The following is a 22,823-nucleotide window of genomic DNA, read 5'->3' on the forward strand; positions in this document are numbered from 1 at the left end:
TTGGTCAGCTGAGAAAAGTAAATGTAATACTCAACCTTGCTGACCAGTAAAGTGGATCTTAATTTTTGGAATGGATATTAGAACCTAGTTCTCCCAAGATAAGGCTCTTGTGGAAGACACATTTTGTGAATTGTACGCAGGGTAATTTGTCTTGTGAATTGTATATGTATGCAGGATAATTTGTCCCAACCATGTTAGCAAGAAGTGTGAATACCAGTATACCTAATTTGCAAGTAGACTTTGCCCACATGAATATTCCCATAAAGGGTCCAGCAGACAGGGCATGGTTGATTGAGCTATACAGTATTGTAGTGGTGACTTATAACTTCACCTTTTTACAGAATTACAAAAATATTTCCTTGAATCTGTCATTGACAATTTTCTACAACTGTTATCTAGATGTGAGTTCAAAACATGAATTTCCTGTTTGCTGGTTACATTTTAGAAGAAGTACTTAAGCAGGTTTTATTTGAACAGCTGGTCAGCAGCAGAAATGCCTGTCTCCATTTTATTGTTACTTCCTGTTGTGGGTCACAGTGTTGTGCTTTGAGCACAGGATAACAGATTTCTCCCAGTTTTTGTCCATGTGCTCACAAATCTTGACCCCTGTGTGACCCTCGGGCATGTTATTTTGTCCAATGTTAAGTTATGAAAACAGTTATTGGATGGTTTCAGAGTTTGTAGTATGCTCTTGGGGAGAGCTGGATATGGCATCTGTCAGGGAATTGGATCCTAGAATAATCATTGCAGTTGTGTTTATGGATAACAAGTCAGCTAGCTATATTAAGAATTACCCATCTCTGGAATTTTTTTTATAGAAATTCCTTTTCAAGATATACAATATAAAGAAGTTATCTTTATCCTGTTTCACCTATTTTATTTTGGACGTTTGTGAAAATTATAAGTACAGTATTATGAAATCGTAAATAACAGATTTTTGACTTAAAATTGTCAAGGTGTGAATTGCAGTTTTTAAATTTCCAAGATTGGATGACATATGTGCACCCAATAATGTTTTAAACTCACTAATTTTCAAAAAATTTTCAGTCACTTCTATTAATTATTTTTATATGGATATAGAAAAAAGTCTTTATAAAAGAAATATTATTAATAGTAATTCTTAGTTGATTCTTAAGAACAAATGTTTTTTAATGAAAAATTTAAGGACAATTGAGATTTTTGTGGATTGATGGTGTGTAGAAAATATGACATAAATTCAGATAAAAAAAATAAAATAAGACAAAAATAAATATGAATAAAATAAAAAGTATAAAATAAGGGTGTTTATAGCTGTTAAAATTTTGAAGTTTTCAGCATCCTCAGATTTAAAAAAAAATGGACAAGATCTTCTTATCAAGAGCCTTAGCTTGGTCTTATATAACATGGTAAAGGATCCATGTACCGTATATATTTGCTTAAAAGTTGGATCCAACTGTAAACTGTGCAGATCAAGAGCTGTCATCATATAACTCGCCAGTAGATCTGTGTCTATTCAGTTTGTTAGCAGAACAGTAAAACAAACAGTATAGACCCTGATTTGCCAGGGTATTATGCAATGACAGATTTGGGTTTATGTTGTTTGCAGTTATACCTGACTTACAAGTGTGTATATGGTAGGTATTAAATAAAGCAGGGGTCTCAAAATACATGGCCAGCGGGCCTTCTGTGTCCCACAAAATGATTGGTGTCACAAGGTCTCATGAGAGACAACTCAGTGTGCTGTGAGTTTGAGACTCCTGGTATAAAGTGAGTATTATATGCAGTTAACTCCGGTTAGTGCAGCCTTTCTTTGTTTATAAATAGTTTCAGTATTGTGAATTAGATTTATTAATGCAACTATTTGTCCGCCCCCACCCCCACCACCCGTTGAAACTATCATGCAACTATTGGCTTGATCAGACACTTTTAATGAGAATGAATGAAGTTGGATGACAATATTGGAATAAGAAAAAAAGAAGAAAAAAAATTCTAACGATGATTTTTATTATTATTTGTAGTACCATGGTGGACATCCAAAAGAGTTCAGCTGTCATTTGTGTGTTTTCTGGGATTTTTCTGTCTCTACGCACAACGTGTGAATCTGAGTATAGCTATTGTATGCATGGTTCGTTCAGCCGAACATGCAGCATTAACAGGCCTGAACGAGACCCTCTTAGAGAATGGGACATTCTATGGCAATGTTACAAATGGTGAGCCAAAATACACAACTGCTGCTCCAGGTGTCAGTAATGGAGACAACTGCCCTGCCACAGCACTAAGTGCAGGAGGAAATAAAAAGGTAAGTATTGATTTTGTTGTCTACTGTGTTATATGTTACTAATTTATAATAATTTTGACAAGTTTTGTCACAGATGTTCTTCACTAAAGAATAAGCATGTTATCATTTACATGAATATTCATACACATATTTACATCACTCGGTTAAAAAAAATTAATTAAATTATTGTATTGCAGTTCTGTAAAACTCTATATGAAATAACACATTATAGGTAATGACATTAATTTAAAACTATTTCTCTAACACCCCATAATAAACTCAGATCAAGGTCGGTTTTTGTGTACTTTCAAATTGTTGTTCATTGTAAAGGGGTCTCCCATCACAACTCTCCTCAGTATGGTGTGTTCCATGCATATCACATAACACTAGTATGATCATAGGTCTCATTTTTGGGACTCTAGTTTTCATATCAAACCTACCTCACTACAAGGGGACTTGACCTTAAACATGGTACACTGATATTGATACCTAGAATAGTGTTACAATGTGGAACCACTTTGTCAGAAAAATTGATCCATACAGTACAATATGGTCAGTTTTTACCTGTGGCCACTCAATTTTGTGGGAAGCAAAAATTATTGTTGCTGCTGTTATTCATCTTGTTGATTACCACTCTGGTGGCCTCAGTAGTTAGCATCAGCCTCAGATGTGGGCAGTCACGGGTTTGAATTCTGGTCGAGACATACCAAAGACTTATAAAAATGGTACTTGTAGTTGCCTTGCTTGGTGCTCAGCATTAAGAGGTTAGTGTTAGGACTGATCATCTGGTGTCAGGACAATGTGACTGGGTGGGACATGATGCCACATGTCTGCAGCATGATGCCCCATTGTTAGACGTCACTATAAACTGCCACGCTGCAGTCATAGAAATATGACTGAACAAAATGTTAAAGCTGCATTCAAAATTAAAATCATACACACTCTCTCTTGTTGATCATTTAACTTTAATTTGTAAATATAACATAGGGAGAAAAAAGGCTGTTAGTACCATTTTTATGTCTTTGGTATGACTCGGCCAGGGATGGAACCCACGACCTCCTGCATCCGAGGCAGACACTTTAACCACTTGGCCACCGGAGTGATCTACTTGAAGTGTTTGTACCGCTATTGTACATATGAAGACCAAACCAACTACATCCAAAATGAGGGTATCAAGGGGAAATGTGCCACTGAATAAAACCAAAACTTCAGGAACTTGTGAAACTCGCTTGTTAGAAATGCTGACTGCTTTATCATACATATATGTAAATCCAGTTTAGCTTGCTGTATATACTCACTTACAAGTCAAGTCCAACCACAAACTGCACAGACCCAGATCTGCTGGCATATAATGTGCCAGAAGATCTGAGTCTGTGCAGTTTGTTTGGAATAAACAGTAGGATAAAAAATCATACACCCTGATATGTAGGTGCATTATGCTACGTCAGATCAGGATCTGTGTTGTTTGCAGTTGGACTTATAAGCAAGTATGTATGGTTAGCTGACTGGTTGTTTTAGCTTTGTCATTATCTTTAACTTGCTTTGTTTATGGAATCATTTGATCCTGGAGTGTGTCATTTGTTTTTATTGCAGCCTTCAGCTCAACCATGTGATAAATATATAGAATCATTGTGGATGTTATGATACACTATCCACCTACACTGGACAACAAATTTTTACAAAAGTCATGTTACTGAAATAAAATTAGTCAATTCTTATCAATTTTTATGTGCTGAACACGAATATGACAGTCAAATTGCAAAATTGGCTCTAGTTTTTTTGTAATCTGCAAGAAATTAATGTTTACATAACGAAATGCATTCCAATAGTAAAAGGTCAACTGTAATAGCCTACCTATAAAAAATCAAGTCATTGACTACATCTTAGATTTCTTCGCCTGTCTCTTGTACAGCTGTTCGGGAGCATCTCTGAGGAGTGTCCAGCAATAGTCAGCCAGCATTGTAGTGGACCATTTTCCCTGGTATCTTTGTTCCATTGTTGCGATATCTTGATGAAAACGTTCGCCGTGTTCATCACTAACAATACCACAGTTGCTAGGAAAGAAATCCAAATGGGAATGAAGGAAGTGAATCTTTAGAGACATATTGCAGCCAAGTTTCTTATACTTCATCAACATGTCTTCTACTAGTTCCTTATAGTTTTCTGCCCTAACATTTCCGAGGAAGTTTGTAGAAACTAGGCGAAAAGCATTCCATGCTTGTTTCGCGTCACCTTCCAGCAAGTTGTTGAACCAGTCATCTTTGAAAAGCTCTCGAATCTGAGGACCCACAAAAACTCCCTCTTTAATCTTTGCTTCGCTGAGTCGAGGGAATTTTTCATGCAGGTATCGGAATGCTGGCAAAGTCCGGTCAATGGCTTTCACGAAGTTCTTCATCAAACCTAGTTTGATGTGAAGGGGTGGTAGCAAGATTTTCTGAGCCTCAACCAGAGCTGGGTGTTGGATATTCTTCTCTCCAATGGCTACATTCTGCCTGTGAGTCCATTCCTTCCTCATGTAGTGCATTTCCCTTGCTCGGCTATCCCACTCGCATAAGAAACACATGTATTTTGTATATCCTTGCTGCAGTCCCATTAAAAGGGCAACTACCTTCAAATCACCACAGAGGTGCCAGCTGTACTTGTTATACTCAATGGAATTCAGTAGCTGCCTTAAGTTATCGTATGTCTCTTTCATGTGGACAGCATACGCTACTGGAATAGATGGAAGAATGTTTCCATTGTGCAAAAGCACAGCCTTGAGACTCAGTTTCGAAGAGTCCACAAATAGTCTCCATTCTTGTGGGTCATGAGTGATTTTTAAAGCATTCATGAGGCCCTCAATATCGGAACAGAATATCAGATTACTTTCCTTTCTGAAGAAAGGCTCCAATTGCTGGTGGCGCTTTCGATATGCAGTAATTGTGACATCTTCTTCTAGAAGATTCCATTGTTGGAGTCTTGATCCTAGCAATTCTGCCTTGTTCTTTGATAAGTCCAAATCACGAATCAGGTCATTTAGTTCTTCCTGTGTTATTCTGTGTGGGGTTGATGATGCACCACAGTGAAAATCTGGATCACTGCATGCTGATGGACCAGGAGAAGAACAGGTCGACTCACCTTTGTCTTCGTCAGATGAATCAAGAGAATATTCTGCTGGAGGTTCTGGAATAGGAAGTCCCTCACCATGTGGAACTGGTCTCAATGCAGACGGAATGTTTGGGTAGACTATTCTCGACTTCTTTCGCTTCGTTATTCCGCCGGAAAGAGGAGGAACCAAGCAGAAGTAACAGTCATTTAGGTGGTTGCTTGGCTCTCTCCACACCATTGGGACTGCAAACGGCATTGATGACCTTTTGCAATTCAACCACTGTGAAAGCTGTGTTGTACATGTAGCACAGCATATATGCGGAGCCCAAGGCTTGTCTTGGTCACCAACCTTGCATCCGAAGTAAAGATGATATGCCTTCTTCACTTGAGAATTGATACTTTTTTTCTGGTTGGCAAATGTCACTTCCCCACAAATATAGCAAAAATTGTCCGCGGTATTAACACACTTTCGAGGCATTACTGTTCTTTATTGTACGTAAATGGATAAAATAATAAGTTTTATGTAACAGTAGCTTGAACTGTCTCGCACAACGTCTAAAATATTTTAAATGCTGAACCTATCTGATTGGGCTTTATATAGTACACTGCTTACGTCAGCTTCAGCAGCCGCCTGGCATTAGTATAATAGGCCTACACATGTATAGTACACTGCTGACGTCAACTTACTTCAGCAGCCGCATGGCATTAGTATTGCATTGCATCAGAAAATGATGCAATCAACTGTGGATGATGTGAGCATGATGGTATTATGCAATGTTACATCATTATTCCGGATGTTGCTGCAGTCCTACTGGAGAAATTTACACAGTGAAACATAGAAAATGAGGTATATGAATATCTTCAAAACGAGAGCCAATACAAATTTTTCACGGTTATATTCGTGTTCGGCACACCAAAATACTACAGATTAGGGCCTTTTCAAGTCAGTAATGATTTCACTGTTGACCAGTGCTATCTGTCCATTGTGACAACTTCTTGACCACTAGGTAAAATTTAATGAAGCATTTTGTAGTTATGTTGCCCGACTGGTAAACATCAGTGAAGAGGATGTCATCCTTGGCTTCCACCCCAGGGATAGTGGGGAAGGGATCAAAGGATGAGCTGTAAAAAAAAAAAATTGCAATTAAAATGAATTTGTTAAATATTTTATTAGGAAATGTTATATATGTAATCATCAGAGAAAGACACACAAACACAAGTTACTCATAATGGGGCATAAAGGAGTTTGGAATTTGCAGTAAAAATAAGCTTTAAAAAAAGAATTGTGATTTCTGATGCTGAACCATTGCATTCTTCTTCTTATTTTTCTTATTATTATTATTATTATTATATCTTGCAGGATGCAGAATTTGTGTGGGATAAGAAACTACAAGGATTTATTTTGGGAGCTTTTTTCTGGGGCTACACTGTAATGCAAATACCTGGTGGGTACCTGAGTGACGTGTTTGGTGCAAGACTTGTCATTTCCTGTGGGATGATACCTGTGGGCATATTGACCATTCTTTGTCCATTATTTGCTCGTGGGAGTCCATATCTGCTGCTGATTGGCAGGGTGTTAATTGGAATTGGAGAGGTAAATCAGTGGAAAATTTTACATGCATGTTTACTTCAAAATTAATGATATCAGTGAAATTTTGCTTTTGTTGTTCAATATTTTACAGGGCTTGTGTTTTGTAAAATGCAGGAGAGCTGCGAGGAGGAGCGCGCCTGGTAGTGTTGAGGAGAATTATTCACTCTACTTGAATATTTACACTTTCACATCGTCAGTTACTGCACATCAACGTTTTTGACACACGATTCCATATATCAAAATGGTGGAACCTGTAAATGTATCAGTATTTGGGAAAGGCAGAATCTGGGACAAAACTGAGAAATTTGCTTAGAAAACTTTGTTTTGAACAGTAAGATTGGGGAGAGTGATGGATTGTTCTCCTGGAAGCAATTTAATGAGTGCAGTGGCATGCTATAGTGATCTTGCACCTCAAAATAAAACCCCTGATTTTATGTAAGAGAACGTGTGGCAATACTGTACTGTGCATCATTTATTTATGTACACTTTTAATTGTGCATGTTTTTATGTACTTTAATTTGTACATTCATTATGTACATGCACATTTAATTGCACATTTATTTATGAACACTTTTAATTGGTTATTTTTTTAAACTCATAAATTATTATAGTAATAATATTCATTTTTTTAAGCTAAGAATCTTAAGCACCAAAAGTTCTCTGAAAATGAAGTCCCAGAAATATTTAGTATTTGTATGGATCGAGAGTTTACAGTATGTATTCACTTAAAAGTCTAGTCAGCTGTGTGCTGCACAGACACAGATCTGCTGTCTGATAATGTACTGGTAGATCTAGGTCTGTGCGCTTTGTAATCACTGCAACAAAGACCATGATCTATCAGCATACTATGTTGTTTATTGTTGGACTGGACTTTTAAGCAAGAATGTATGGAATGAAAATGAAATGTGTTAAAACAACAGATAATACAGCATAACTTTATCACCAGATGAAAATAATTTTATTGAACATATCTTAAGAAAAGTATTGAAATGTCTATTAAAAAATGCATTTGTATGCTTGGTATAGTGCCACAATGTCATTTCATGATTTGTGATGATTTAGCATAAATTAAACAAGCCTGCATATAGAAAGGCACATAATGGGTTTATGAAATGTTGTGTGATAAAATTTACAATGTCATACATATTCACAATGCATTTGCATTTAGAATATTGAATGGCATCAATTCATGCCATGTTTTAACTAGCCAAAACAGTGTCCACAGCTCTACTGCCTGCTTGAATGCAGCTGAAAGAAATTGCTCCAATCAGAATGCTTGTTACATATACCTAGCTGAAATAATCATAATAGCATCCATAGACAATGACACATGTTATATGTAAGTTGTACATTTCACCAGTTGAAAGTGTGTGTGTGTGTATATATATATGTGTGTGTGTGTGTGTTTGTGTTATGTAACAAGCTTTCTAATTGGTCAGTTGATTTCGCTTGCAACAGGTGGTAACTCTGTCATCCACAAGAGGGCATTTGTTCAAAACACAGTTTTCAGCTAAATGTGCCAAGGGTCATTGTAGTATGAAGTGGACAGTGACCTTTGGCTAGGAAAGAAGCCAAAGCAATAGTTCCTCAGTGATAAGCTTCTGGGGCCAGCTAACTACATATTTCAAAACATATGTGCAAGTTTGTAATCAAATAAAGATAGCTATTTGACAAAATGTTTAGAAATGTGAGTTAGCTTGTCATCAAGTATGGGTTTATAGTGGGATAAGTTTAGTGTGTAATTTACAGTATGGACCAAAGTCACATATATTTTTATGTATAACTTAGATTTCTGTTCATATCTGTGCATGGTCATAAATTCATACAGCCTGGTTAGAAACTTCATAATGACATATTTGCCACACTGTTAAGATTTTGAAGTGATCCTTAATTTCGGCATGAATGGAAACCCATGACAAGCATCAAACTGAAGACCTTAATTGAAAATATATCTGAAATGCTAAAGTATTATTAAGGATGCTCCAGTAAAACATACATGGGACCCAGGGAAGGTACTTTTAATGTGGGTACTCACCTGTAAATGCAATTTAAAAGTTTTGTAGCATTTTCACATTAGCTCTGTGAAACAAATTACCCGGGCATATATTTTTAAAATCTGCCTTCCCAGGGTACCGTCTTTGTTTAAATGGAACAGCCCTTATTGCTTCTGTCAGACTGGTACATTTTCATTTTTGTATGTGGAGGTCATTCGGTCATTCATGTTGGGAGCTTCTACTGACATATGGGGGTACTCTACAGATATTATCTGATATCTGATAGAGTGCCAGGTGTAAGGTGAAGTTTACATTCATGTACTTTGGCTGAAATTTCTTCAGATATTGTATTTTTGGTACATGATCTAAGCACACAGCTAACTAAAATGACTGCTCCTTGTGCTCAAAAGATCAACCTGTATTAGTGTAAAGTACGCTATTTTTAGCGGTTTTTAAAATAGGGAAAATTAATTTTGCCAGACTAGACAATACCATCTTCTGAAAGTGCAATAAATGAATCACCATATGTATAAAGTAGAGCTAGCAGTGTTTTTTCTGAAGTAAAGCCAAGCTGTATACTCTATAACCCATATTACACACATCAGTCATACACCAAAATAAGGATGCGGGAGGTCGTGGGTTCGATCCCCAGCCAAGTCATACCAAAGACTTACAAAAATGGTACTAACAGCTACCTAGCTTGGCGCTCAGCATTAAGAGGTTAGTGTTAGGACTGGTCGGCTTGGTGTCGGGATAATGTGACTGGGTGATACATGCTACCTGTCTGCCGCATGATGCCCCACTGCTAGACATCACTCTAAACTGTCACACTGCAGACATCGTAGCAATATGACTGAAATTTTTTTAAAGCTATGTTAAAAATCCAAACCACACACACACACACCAAAATAAAGGAAATTAAAAGTTCTTTGAGCAATACCTAAGATATACAAGGTCTTTTTTAAATAGCCAGAACAACCAGTGAGGAAAACCTGGGAAATTCTTCTTTACAAATCTAACCCTATTCAAAAAATGAATCCTTAGAGTGACACTTTAGATGTTTTTTTAACACAATGCAAGCCATAAAAGGGTACATGTGCATGGTGTCACATTGAACTGCCCTCAATAAATATATACTAGTACAGACTAGACCAGTTTTGCATAGACATTAAAATTTATTGCTTGACATATTATGCAAATGTCTTTCTCTATCAATACTTGTGCAAGTAATAAAAATCCATATTCACTGCAAATCATGTTCTAAAGATGGACTTCTAATGGCCAAATTTTCTTTGCCCTACAGGCTGTAATGTACTCGGGTGCCCAGACTCTATGGGCCAAGTGGTCACCACCCCATGAAAGATCCCGCCTTGTTGGATTTGCCTTTGGGGGTAAGCTTTTCTGATTCCTTTTGAGTCCATGTTGGTCTATAGTTGTTGCTCATTTGAATATTTGCAAGGTATTTCAATTTTTAATTCGTATATGGAATTATGCAAGAAAGAGTTTGTTTGCATGCTTCTCTGAAAATTGGAGTGCATATAATGTTATGCAATTCTTTTTTACATTTGAGTACACAAACATAATGTAATATATTGGTAACTCATAACACTGTACAGAGGAGCCATAAAAGTGTACTGTGATATAGGTGAGGTCATGTTATACTGGGGGGCCCAGAGTAGCCGAGTGGTCTAAAGCGCTCTCTGTTACGGATCACTGCCATCTCACCTCTGTCTGCATGATTTCGAGTCTCGGATTCGGCCAGTGTGGGTATGTGAGAAAGCTTGCCAGTAGCTTCTCGAGGGTCGGTGGTTCTTTCCGGGCATTTCCCAGGTTCTTCCTCCACCATTAATACTGGCCGCCATGTATAGCCTATTGTGTGCTGAAAAATGGCGTTAAACCCTACAACAACAACAACAACAACATGTTATACTGGAGAAGCAATATGTGTAAAAATGTAATTCAGCTAGCATAATTGGATCCATGACTGTACCTGTGTTATATGGGACAGTGTTGTATTGAGATACTTCATAGTGAGTACCACTAATCACTATATTGATGGCTGCTTATGTGCTTTACAGTGGTACTAAAGTATCTATTAAGAAGACGCTAAACTTTAAACATTAAGAAATATGTCGTCAATATGTTCTTTATAAAAATGCTGTTAGCTTGGTAATTCAGGTCATTATTTATCTTGAATCTAATGTAGTAACCCTGTTGGAGACACTGTAAACTCCATTTGCATCCATTACCACTTTAGAAATTTCAGTTTAGTCCCATATGTAGTAAAAGTTCCCCCCCCCCCGGTCACCAAAGAATAACCCATGGAGCTAGGGAGAGAGATTGGGATATGCATATGCAGTACCCTAAATACTAACTTATAAGTTGAGTCCAATTGTTAAAACAACACAGACTCGAAGCTGCACAGTTTGGGTCTTTGCAGGAGTAATCGGTCAAACCAAAATATAGACCATGTTCTGCATGTGCATTATGCAGTGGCAGATCAGGGTCTGTGTTGGTTGTTGTTAAACTTGACTTAAAATGAGTGTATATGGTGTTTAGTACCTGTCTAAAAAGACATCAGCTGTATTCTCATTTTCAGGAAGATATTCTATATCTGAGAGCTAATAAATTTTTTAGCAGTTGGTGATTCAAAACAATCTTTTTTGTATTTATAACACTTTTAAATATTAACTAGCAAAAAGAACCATAAGGAAACAAGTCAGAATCTATACACTGTGTTCTTATTGTATAAATGTCCGTCTTTTACAAAAAAAATTATACTGTTAAATCCTATAGGTCCACCATGTTAATATTTAGAAACATGGATTGGGTAGGTCAGTTTATCTCTTTATGAATCTTACTGTTATAAGTGAATCCAACTGCTGACAACATAGACTGACCTACCATTGCATAATTTACCAGCAGATCAGGGTCAGTATTGTTTATTCTACTGATTACTCTAAAGAAAATGCATAATGTAATGGCAGACCTGAGTCTGTGCAATTTTTTAGTTGGGATTGACTTGTAGATGAGTATATACAGTAAGTTAAAAAGTTGTCATACTTTTGTAAAGTTGGGGAGGGGTGTCATCAGGCATGGGCTTTGATAGAATTCTTACACTATCAACTAGTCATTTGTGCTAAGTCGGTGGGGTAGGAGCTGCTGACCTTGCTAATATTATGTAAAGTTGAAATTGGGCTTGTTATCCAAGTAAGCTTTCTTAAAGTTTGCCCAGAATTATTTTAAACTTGGGTTATGAAAATTGTGTTTATTATATCATATAAATATGGTATTAAAACTGTTGTACAGTTATTCTTTCATGTATTTTTGTCCTGTTATATTTTGTAGGTTGCCAATTAGGAAATGCCTTGACCTTCCCTATAGCTGGATTTTTATGTGCCTATGGATTTGATGGAGGATGGCCATCCGTATTTTACGTAATAGGTAAGCTTGTCTGTTTCCTTGCTACGGGACAGGAGGGAAGAAGGTACAGCTGCCTAAATCTAGACAGATACTCAATCATCGCTAAACAAGCCGTTATCCATAATCATTTCCTTTGATACTTATTGTCTGCTTTCAGAGACATATTACTGTGTAGTCTCACTCTTTTGAGTGTCACTTTATCAAAATGTCCTGTGGTGGGCATCATTTATCATGGAATAATTATTTTGTGCTACCATTGTGCCAAGCTACAAACTGTCTGCACAATGCACTCACAGAATACATGATATGCATTTGATACACTTATTGTACTTGCTGTATTTGAATCGGTAATATACAGAACACATGATATCCATTTAATTCTCTTGTTATAAATGCTGTTACTCTGTTTATATCAGTTGAAGTTTGTTTTGTTTCTTCTTCAAAATACATTACTCAATCATAAGACCATAGAAGAACTATTACTGTCTTGCAAATCCTGTCCTTCCACGCTAAAACCTTAAAGCTAAAGGTTGTCTGCCCATCTAGGTGGCAGTTAGAATGATCTCTCCTTGATACAGGGATTGGTGCCAAATTCCTGAATAATTCAGTTGCTTCTTTGCTCATGTTGAGTAGCACACTCTACATACAGAGAGGCCTATCAATCCACATGCAAGTAATTTGGACATGTCATACATTCAAGCAAGTTGTTCTTTTTGATGTGAAGTATCCTCCATTTTTAAATTTTCAAACTTTTATGTTCCTTATCTCTATGACAACAATGTTTCTAAGTATTTCAATGTATTCACTGTTCATGTCCTCACACAGATGGCCTTGGTACATACCTGCATGGGTTGTGATTGCACCTCTCACATTGCTATAACTGTATTTAAATTGATGCAGGTCTAGTGTATGATACAGAAAATTGTATAATATCGATGTATAATTTCTGATATTGTTGGATACATAAGATATTTTCTATATTAATCTAGTCTTAATGTGCATTTCATAGTTACATCCGTGGCACTCTACTGATTTTACCTGTATATGCAGTCATTTGGCCTTTCCTACAGGTAATATTGTCTTTCAATTAATATTACATCATCCACTTTATAAGTATCAATAATGACATTTCAGTGCCTTGTTATGTGTATGTATGGTGTGTACTATAGAAAGCTCAATTATATTGCTGTATGTTTCTGTCAATGTTGGATACATACAGGTAAGTTTTCTATGCATTCTTTAGTCATAGTGTCTACTTCATAGTTACTGTAAGCGACGTTTTGGTGATTTTAACTTTATATGTACAATCTATTATGTATATTAAGATTTAAATCTGCTTGTTATAGCTGTTTTTTTGTACTGAAGAATTTTTTACTTGGTTTAAAATCTTGACAGAACTCGTTCACCATCAAGCTAATGAAGCCATGTGACCAACCATAGCTGTCATTTCTCATACTGGAAATTTACAAGTTCTCTGCCCTTGTCTACATCACTAAATCATCTGAATCAGAGCCTATACCTAATTTATTGAAGCTTTCATAGTCGTGATTCTAAGGAAACTCAAAGTACTGAACAAAATCCATGGCCTCCATTTTGGAGAATGGAAAATCTGACCCAGTTACTTTAAATAGCAGATTACAACTAGAGCTTAAATAGCCACCACGAGATCTGACATAATGGTTATTCTAATCAATGAATATAGTACTTAATAGGGGGATATCAAAATGGCTGATGTTTACAGCTTCCATGAGAATGGCATAGAGGCATCCAAATTCGATTCCATGCTAATTGGATAGAGGTGTCCAAAGGCACTTCCATGAGAATGGAACTTATGGGATAGAGGCACTTATGGGATAGAGGCATCCAACATGAAGTAATGGGTTAATATCAACACTCCAATACTCTACCTGAATTGTTAGCTATGTGTGTCATTTTACTTGCAATTATCATTTGTATGTATCTCAGCACAGACACTACTAAGTTCATTAAGCAGGATGTGTGCCCCACTTCATATGTATATATTATCTGTCTTATAGACCATGATCTGACTGACAACTACTCTACATGAGTAGCTTACTCCAGCTGAGTAACATGTTAGACTTGCACTGGGCAGCTGTATTCTTGGTACTAAAGGAATAGGGATGAGGACATATCAGTTTGCACACTTCAGCACCATATCACTTGCGAGATAATGTGCAAGCAAACAGTCTCAGTTACTGTTTAGAATTATGGATTGGCTATGTGGATCAATAACCCATACCCTATCCCAATCTCAAGAACTGGACAATATCATGCCAACCAAGAGGGTCCTGTTCCATCATGACTGGACTCTGCCATATACATCTGATCGTAATGGGTCACAACCACAATCGATCATACAGTATCAGCCACAGGAAGATCAAGCCTTGTCCAGTTTCATGAACCCAGGTTATACAGGCATTTTCATGGTTCAGTTTAACCTGTATAGTGTTTCTGAAATTTTTCCCTTTTTGAAGTCACTCTTCAACATAAGGTTTCTATTCTCCAGTTATGTTATATAGAAGTTGCCTCACATGCCTTAGGGACTACATATATATTCTCTCTGGGGTAAAGGGAAGTATCTCCCTCCACCTCGTACCAATTCTCCTAAGGTATTATGATTAGGTAACGTATTTTAGGGAAAATTTTTTTTCTTGTTAAATGTTTTTTGATAATACTTACCTGATCATAATACACATATAGCCTCTCTGCAGTTACATCCATAAAGAGAGTATGCCTTCCACTTATCTTGTCTGAAGTATTCATGGAATTTAGCGCAAATCCCTGTGTCAGTTGGAGATCACTCTGTAGCTGCCACCGTTGTTGGCAGATAACTTTTAGCTTGGTAGCTAAAAGAGTTTAGCATGGGAAGGATGGATTTGCAAGGTATTATAATCTGGTAAGTATTATTGAAGAAGTCAATTTTACTAGAAAAAAATTGCCCCCTTAACACTAAATTGGTCCCCCTTTTTCAGTTTCACTTTGGGCAGATGCCTACATCTGCCAGTTTGCAGCACTGGCAACATAGATCTTGATCCACCAGCATTTTATGTAATGGTCAATTTAGATCTGTGATGTTTACAGTTGGATTTGGCTTGTATTCTGGTATATGTGGTAAATCAAAGTAATTAATGACTTCAAACATTACTTTGACATTGTGAAAGTTAGTAATGCTTGGAAAACAACTTATTAATAAGCTTATTAATTAATGTAAAACTTGAAATAAAGGAAAAGACCAGTATTTTTTTTGAAGAACACCTGTTATTAACAGTCATATTTTTCATTGACATATACATGTGCCATATTGGAATTGCCTCTAACAAAACATGTTTCAAGAGGTAAATTTTGGTTTGAAAAAAGGGATGGTCTTTCAAAACATGTTTAGCAGTAAGAAATTAGTGACCATGGACAGTCACATTTTTGTAAAAACTATGAAAATTTCTTTTCATTATCAATGAGTTCATTATTCTAGATCAGAGGAGCTTATGGGATAGCCTGTTGTCTTTTGACTGTTACTTGATGTCTGACATCATCCATCCAATATCACTAAACTACCTGCAGGATTGTTATGAAACTTTACACTCACATTCATCCCAAGGTATAGTTAGTCTTAAATAAAAATTGTGATGCTAGATATCCATTCTTGGTAGGACTGCTATGGTGTCTGGTTGTGTCGTAAATGAAAATGGCACCAATCTTAACATTCAGTATGGCTGCCACAGTGGCTAATTTGAAAATTGTATCACTCAGGAATATCAGATATGATTTCAACACTTGGCAGTTAAGTAGCAAGAAAAGTCCTATCTTGAATTGATGGAAATTCATTTTTGGACATCCCTTTTGAGGGACTCTTGTTAGAAGTGGTTGTAATAACTTTCACCTGTTGTCCAGTTTTGTTTGGCTTAGTTGACCATCTTCTAATATCACTTTTTTGCAGCATGATAAAGAAATGTTATTTATATAATAAAATTTTCTCGCCTGTGTTTGCAAATGTGACATGAAGCATTTGCTATAATCTGTGTGTTTAGATAAATATTTTTTATGTATCCATTTGCATCATACTTCTTAGTCAAGATTACACTTTTTCCTTTTTTTCTGTACAGGTGGTTTGGGGTTCCTGTGGTCTCTGTTTTTTGTATTTTTTGCACGCAATACTCCCGCAGAGATGCCACGGATAAAGCCAATAGAAAAGCAGTACATTGAGCAGAGTCTTGGAATGCATGAGATGACTGATGAGGAGAGAACAAAAAAACGGGTGAGTGTTAGAAAGATAAAACAAATTGCAAATGCTCTAATACCTTGAAGATATTCTAAGAAAACTGGAGAAAACAATTTCATGTATGCTATGAAGATTGTGTGTGCTTTGTGGAAGTGTGTCACATTGATCAAGTGAAAGAGGTTTATTCAGTTGAATGAAATTTTAGTTAGATTAGAATAAGGATTTAAAATGCACAAAAGATATTGAATTTGCTAGGATGGTACTGATCATTGAAATTATTTACAATATTAATACTGATAATTGACACTACTGACAATTCTAAAACTGATAACTGACATTTTTGACAATACTTATACTGATAATTGGCATAATTGACAATATTTATACTGATAATTGATATAATTGACAATGCTTGTCCTGATAATTGACATAATTGACAACACTAATACTGATAATTGACAATACTTGTACTGATTATTGACATAATAGACAATAATAATTCTAATTATTGACATAATAGACAATACTAATATGATAATTGACACAATAGACAATGCAAATACTGATAGTTGACATTGACAATACTGATACTGATAATTGGCACAATTGACAATACCTGTACTGATAATTGGCACAATTGACAATACTTGTACTGGTAATTCACATAATAAAGACAATACTAATTCTGATAATTGACATAATGGACAATACCAATATTATTGACAATATTCATACTTAAATTGACATTTTTGACAATACTAATACTGATAATTGACATTATTGACAATAATACTGATAATTAGCATAATTAACAATTCTTGTACTGATAATTGACATAATTGATAATACTTGTACTGATAATTCACACAATAGGCAATAATGATTCTGATAATTTATGTAATAGACAATACTAATTCTGATAATTGGCTTGACACTGACACCAATAGTAATACTGATAATTTACAATTTTTAACAATATTAATTCTGATGATTGACATTATTGATAATACTTGTACTGATAATTGGCATAATTGACAATACTAATACTGATAATTGATTCATTTGACAATACTTATACTGATAATTGATATAATTGACAATACTAATACTGATAATTGATACAATTGACAATACTAATACTGATAATTGATACAATTTACAATACTTTTACTGATAATTCAGATATTAGACAATACTAATTCTGATTTTTAACATAATTGATAACATTAATACTGATAATTGACGTAATAGTTGATACTACTAGTGATAATTGACATTATTGACAATACTTATCCTGATAATTGACCTAAAAGACAATACTAAGGCTGATAATTGACATTATTGACAATACTAGTACTGATAATTGACATTATTGACAATACTAGTACTGATAATTGACATTATTACAATACTTATACTGATAATTGTTATAATTGACAATACTTATACTGTTAATTGGCATGATTGATAATACTTGTAATGATAATTGCAGGGCTTCCACTCTACTGGGAAATCGAAAAAAAAGTCGAGAGAAATTATATTTTAAAAAATCCCGACCGTGAAAAGTCCTTGAATTTCGCAAATATTGATGAAAGTCGGGGAAAACCGGGGAATTTTATGCCAGCATTTGACACCTGAAATAATCATGTAATTGAGTCGTAACTAACCTGATTGTGAGTTAAATTTATCGAGTTCTAACCAGAATATTCGGAGGATGCAGTATGGGTAATTTGGGTTCGTGCAATAAACATATATACTGAGTTATTTCCGATGCTCAGTGGATTAGATTCGTCTAGTAGACTTTTATTTTCAAAGTCAGCATGATGTCCATATCTTTCCTTACATGGAAGGCATGAAAACCAGTCTAGCATCATAAGAAGCCAACATGGTGGTGGCAAAGCAGAGCCGCTTACTGGATGGCCTAGCGAACTTTAAACTTTGTTAGAACAATTGATACATGCAAGAAATCAATATGAAAATTACCTATTTTCTCAGAAATTGCGACTATTGTAATCATTATGTCTTTAATCTGCTGAAGGACAAGATAAAACTATGGCATTGATGAAATGTGACTATTTTTATATTTTGGGAACAACTTCTTGAGTTTTGTTGTATCACGTGACTACCACGTTGACATGTGCTCTCTGCTTGATAAATCAGACTGGCCAGATTGCTAGTTTTCACAAAAAGTATCAGACTTTCATTTAATATAATTGAATTTCTGTACAACAACATTAAAAGGGAGTTTGTTGTTGATATCATGTGACTATTGGACTTCTGATGTCGTTTAAGATTTGTGAAATCATGTGACTAGTAATGCAAATGGCGAGTACAGGGTCAGGTTTCATCTATGCTGTAGTTTTGTCTAGTGGATTAAAGACATAACGATTATAATACATGCCATTTCTGAGAAAATAAATCATTTTCCTATCGATTTCATACAGGTATAAGTCGATATAACATACATTTAAATTTTCTAGGCCTGCCAGTAAGTGACTACCATATGTTGCTACCGCAAGGTGGCAGCAAATTCCAAATTTTCGATATGAAATTGCAATTACCCCACACCCAAATGTCCAAATATGAAAAATGTGGTGGAAATATTTGGAGGAAACCTGTATCAGAAAATGGACTGCTCTTTGTTTTAAGCCAAATTTTTAGTCCAAATTGTTGAAACTCGGAGCTGAAATGAGAAATTGTCATCCCTTTTATTATATATTAAAAACAATATGAGCCTCTGTATCAATACAGGTTTGGGGACTGGTTTAATGAATTACAAGAAGACAAGTTGATTTTACAGAAAATTCAGTCCTTGTTTATAAAACTACATAATTTTGAAGTTTTTTTTCAAAATTTGAATCAACCCTTTTGAAATTTTTTTTTAATGATGGATTTTTAAGCAGATCATTTTAAGGGGATTAGGTTGTTTGAAAAATCTTATTTGGGATTTTATTGGCAGAGATAAATTTAGGGTTAAACTCTTTTCGTTACAAGATAAGATTCTAATTATTTGCATTTATTGGTTTTTTTATATACTGTAATAGGAAATGTTTACTTTCTGTAAGATATATTACAATAGAATTCTTTAGAATTAAAGGTTTGAAAAGAAACAAAACTAATTTATGTTCATTGTGTTGTTCCCACTTAGTAACATAATGCAGGTCAGCAAAATAAAGTTAGAATTTATATTCTGTACATTGAAATGACTTTACATGCCACTTTATATGAATATAATCAAAGTTGTTTTGTGTGATACATTTTGTTGTTTTGTACGTGATCATCTTTTCTGACTTAGTTGTTTTGGAGAGTTTTGAAAAAGAAACATCTTTAGATTTAGAAAATGCATGTTTTAATCTAAAATGTACTTTAATTCAATTCAGTAATGGTCATACATGAACCTTGAAAAATTAATTTCATCCTGGAAAAACCCTGGAAATGACCTGGAAATTTATCTTTAGAAAAGCTTGGGAACCATGTAATTAGCATAATTGAAAATATTTATCCTGATAATTGACATTAATGATACTGATAATTGACATAGGGCTGTAACAGTATTTAAGTCGCTGAATTGTGTCGTAAAATATTATTGATGCAAAACATGAATATTCAAGATATATTAATTCTTTTATACACAGCATGCTGCCAAACCTTGGTTGAAGATTTTCACATCTTTGCCTGTCTGGGCAATTCTTGTGACAAATGCCTGTGGAAACTATGGTGCCTATATGTTACTGACACAAATGCCAACTTACATGAAGGAAGTCCTGAAATTTGACATCCAATCAGTGAGCACTTTTTTAATTCCAGATCGTGTCGTTTTCTGATGCATTATATAATTGGGCATATTCATTTTCATTTAAAAAAAAATTCATAGAACTATACAATGGTGTCCTTGTATCTTAAATGTGATGAGTGGGTTGGGTAGTTGTTTCAGTGTAATTTTTGTGAAAATGTAAGAATTGTTTCTCATCTAGGTTAGGCTTGTTATTGGAGAATTGCACTAAAGTTTATATAGTTTATATTTGTACAAAATTTCTAACAATGTTTAAATATGCAACTTTTCATACTGTAATTGTTTCTTAGGATAGAATGATAATTTAAAACTAAATTGCATATAAATGATCCACATATCCAGACTGCTTGTCAGAGGTGCAAATATAATATTGCCAGCAGTAAAATACTATCAGAAAAAGGAAAGCTGTTACTTTTTAGTCAGAAGCTCCCAAGTCACACAGTCCAATCCCCAGTTTTTACACTTACCTGGAATGCATACGTGAGGACTAAAGTATCCAGCAGTGCTCGACTTACACCACCTAACCCCTATGTCCCTACACTAATATTTACAGATAGATTTTTTAGGATCTCCTTATTTCTACCAATCAGTATTACTTGATTGCAAGCTTTGTTCAGGTCTGCTACTAGTCACTTGAACAAATTTCGTTGTATTTAGAGATTTCAGTCTTCAGCTGTAAATCAGATTTCTCAGATCACTGTGCTTATGGGACTGAGCCAACGATACGACTTCCAGTGTGTTTATACAGAACTGAACCAAACACTATGACTTCTAACATGTTTTTCTAGGACTTTACCATACCATACAACTTCCTGCTTCTTTATATGGGACTGAACCAAACTTTGTGACATCTAGTGTGTTTATATAGGACTGAACCAAACCATGATTTCTGGTGTGTTTATGTGAGGCTGAACCAAACCATATCTTAGGTATAATTCAAAGAACCTTTAATTCCCTTTATTTTGGTGTATGATTGATGGGTGTACTATGGGTTATAGAGTATGCAGCTTGGTCTTACTCCAGATGTGCACCTTTCAAAAAAGTGCTAGCTCTACTTGGTCATTTTCACTTCCTGAACTTCAGAGGTAAATTGTATGAAAAAGAGCCAATAACTTTTTTTACATTTTATATATTTGGTAATTCATTCATTGTACTTTCAGAAGCAGGTATTGTCTAGTCTGGTAAAATTCATTTTCCCTATTTTAATAGCTGCTGTGTATAGTGTACTTTAGACTAATTCAGGCTGATTTTTTTAGCACAGAGGAGCAGTCATTTTAGTTAGCAGTGTGCTTAGATCATGTACAGTTTCCAAAAGTACAGTATCCAAAGAAATGACAGCCACATTACATTAAAGTAGCATAGATGTATGCCAACATTCTCTCGACTGTGCATGTTTTAAATGCAAACAACTTCATCTTACATATGTCACTCTCTCAAAAGTACATAATAACTGGTGAGCATCCCATTATGTAGGACTGAACCAAACCATATGACTTCCAGTGTGTTTATACTGGACTGAACCATGTTACTTGCAATGATCTTGTAACTATTATGCACTCCCAACATCTGCACCAGAGACACAACGGTAAAAGCTCAACACTATTTGAAAAAGTTTGAAAATGTCTAAAATGAGAAATACCATTTTTGTGCATTACATCAGTCCGTCATGTTAAAACACTTAAGTAAAGTGCTGTCCCTTGTAAAAGATATAGCCTTAAATCCCAGTTTTGGGATGAATATAGTTTTGATGGTTATTGTTGTTGTCATAGCGTTTAACACCATTTTCAGCACAAGATAGGCTATACATGGCGGCCAGTGTAAATGGTATAGGAAGAACCCAGGAAAACCCTGGAAAGAACCACCAACCCACAAGAAGCTACTGGCAAGCTTTCTCAAATACCCACATTGGCCAAACATGAGACTTAAACCCACACAGACAGAGGTGAGATATCCATGATCCATAATGGTGAGCACTTTAGACTGCTCAGCAACTCAGGGCCCCAGTTTTGATGGTGAATGTGCATCCATTACCTCATTTATTGCTTCACACAGTTTTATGGGCAGCCCCATCAGTAGTAGTATTACAGTAAGGGAACACAGTACTTTCAGGAGTTATGTGGGTCTTTGAAGTAGTGGAGATTTGAAATACTCACAGGAGACCAGGATCTTTGTTGTGAAACACGTGTCTCTTATATGCCATCTCCAGGATCCCACCAGTGTGTAATTACTTTTCTGAGATCCAGGTCCTATGCATGGATATGATTGCATCCTTGGTTGGAATAGACAAGTATGAAGTCACCATGAGATCAAAAGAATTTTGAATTTTTTTCTTCCATAATATACATCACCAAAATCGTGCAAAATACTAGATTTTATTATTGGAGAGAACATTGTTTACAGGGTTTCAAATCAGGTTGGTTATACCTCTACAATAGCCTCTA

The 22,823-nt window shown here is 35.4% G+C and overlaps 1 protein-coding gene across 5 annotated transcripts in view; it reads left to right on the forward strand.

Annotated features, from left to right (window-relative positions):
* Window positions 1–22,823, forward strand: part of LOC149791595 (sialin-like) — an 83,538-nt gene that overhangs the window by 33,744 nt on the left and 26,971 nt on the right. For all 5 annotated transcript variants that reach the window (XM_089970147.1, XM_089970146.1, XM_089970145.1 and 2 more), the window contains 6 exons: window positions 1,998–2,278; window positions 6,705–6,938; window positions 10,233–10,320; window positions 12,278–12,373; window positions 16,474–16,625; window positions 20,225–20,374. In XM_089970147.1, the coding sequence (XP_089826273.1) occupies window positions 1,998–2,278; window positions 6,705–6,938; window positions 10,233–10,320; window positions 12,278–12,373; window positions 16,474–16,625; window positions 20,225–20,374 (1,001 nt within the window). The remainder of the gene's footprint in view (window positions 1–1,997; window positions 2,279–6,704; window positions 6,939–10,232; window positions 10,321–12,277; window positions 12,374–16,473; window positions 16,626–20,224; window positions 20,375–22,823) is intronic.

Source organism: Sinohyriopsis cumingii, chromosome 9 (genome assembly GCF_028554795.1).
Source record: "Sinohyriopsis cumingii isolate HCF-2022 chromosome 9, ASM2855479v2, whole genome shotgun sequence".
In the NCBI taxonomy this organism is placed as follows: domain Eukaryota; kingdom Metazoa; phylum Mollusca; class Bivalvia; order Unionida; family Unionidae; genus Sinohyriopsis; species Sinohyriopsis cumingii.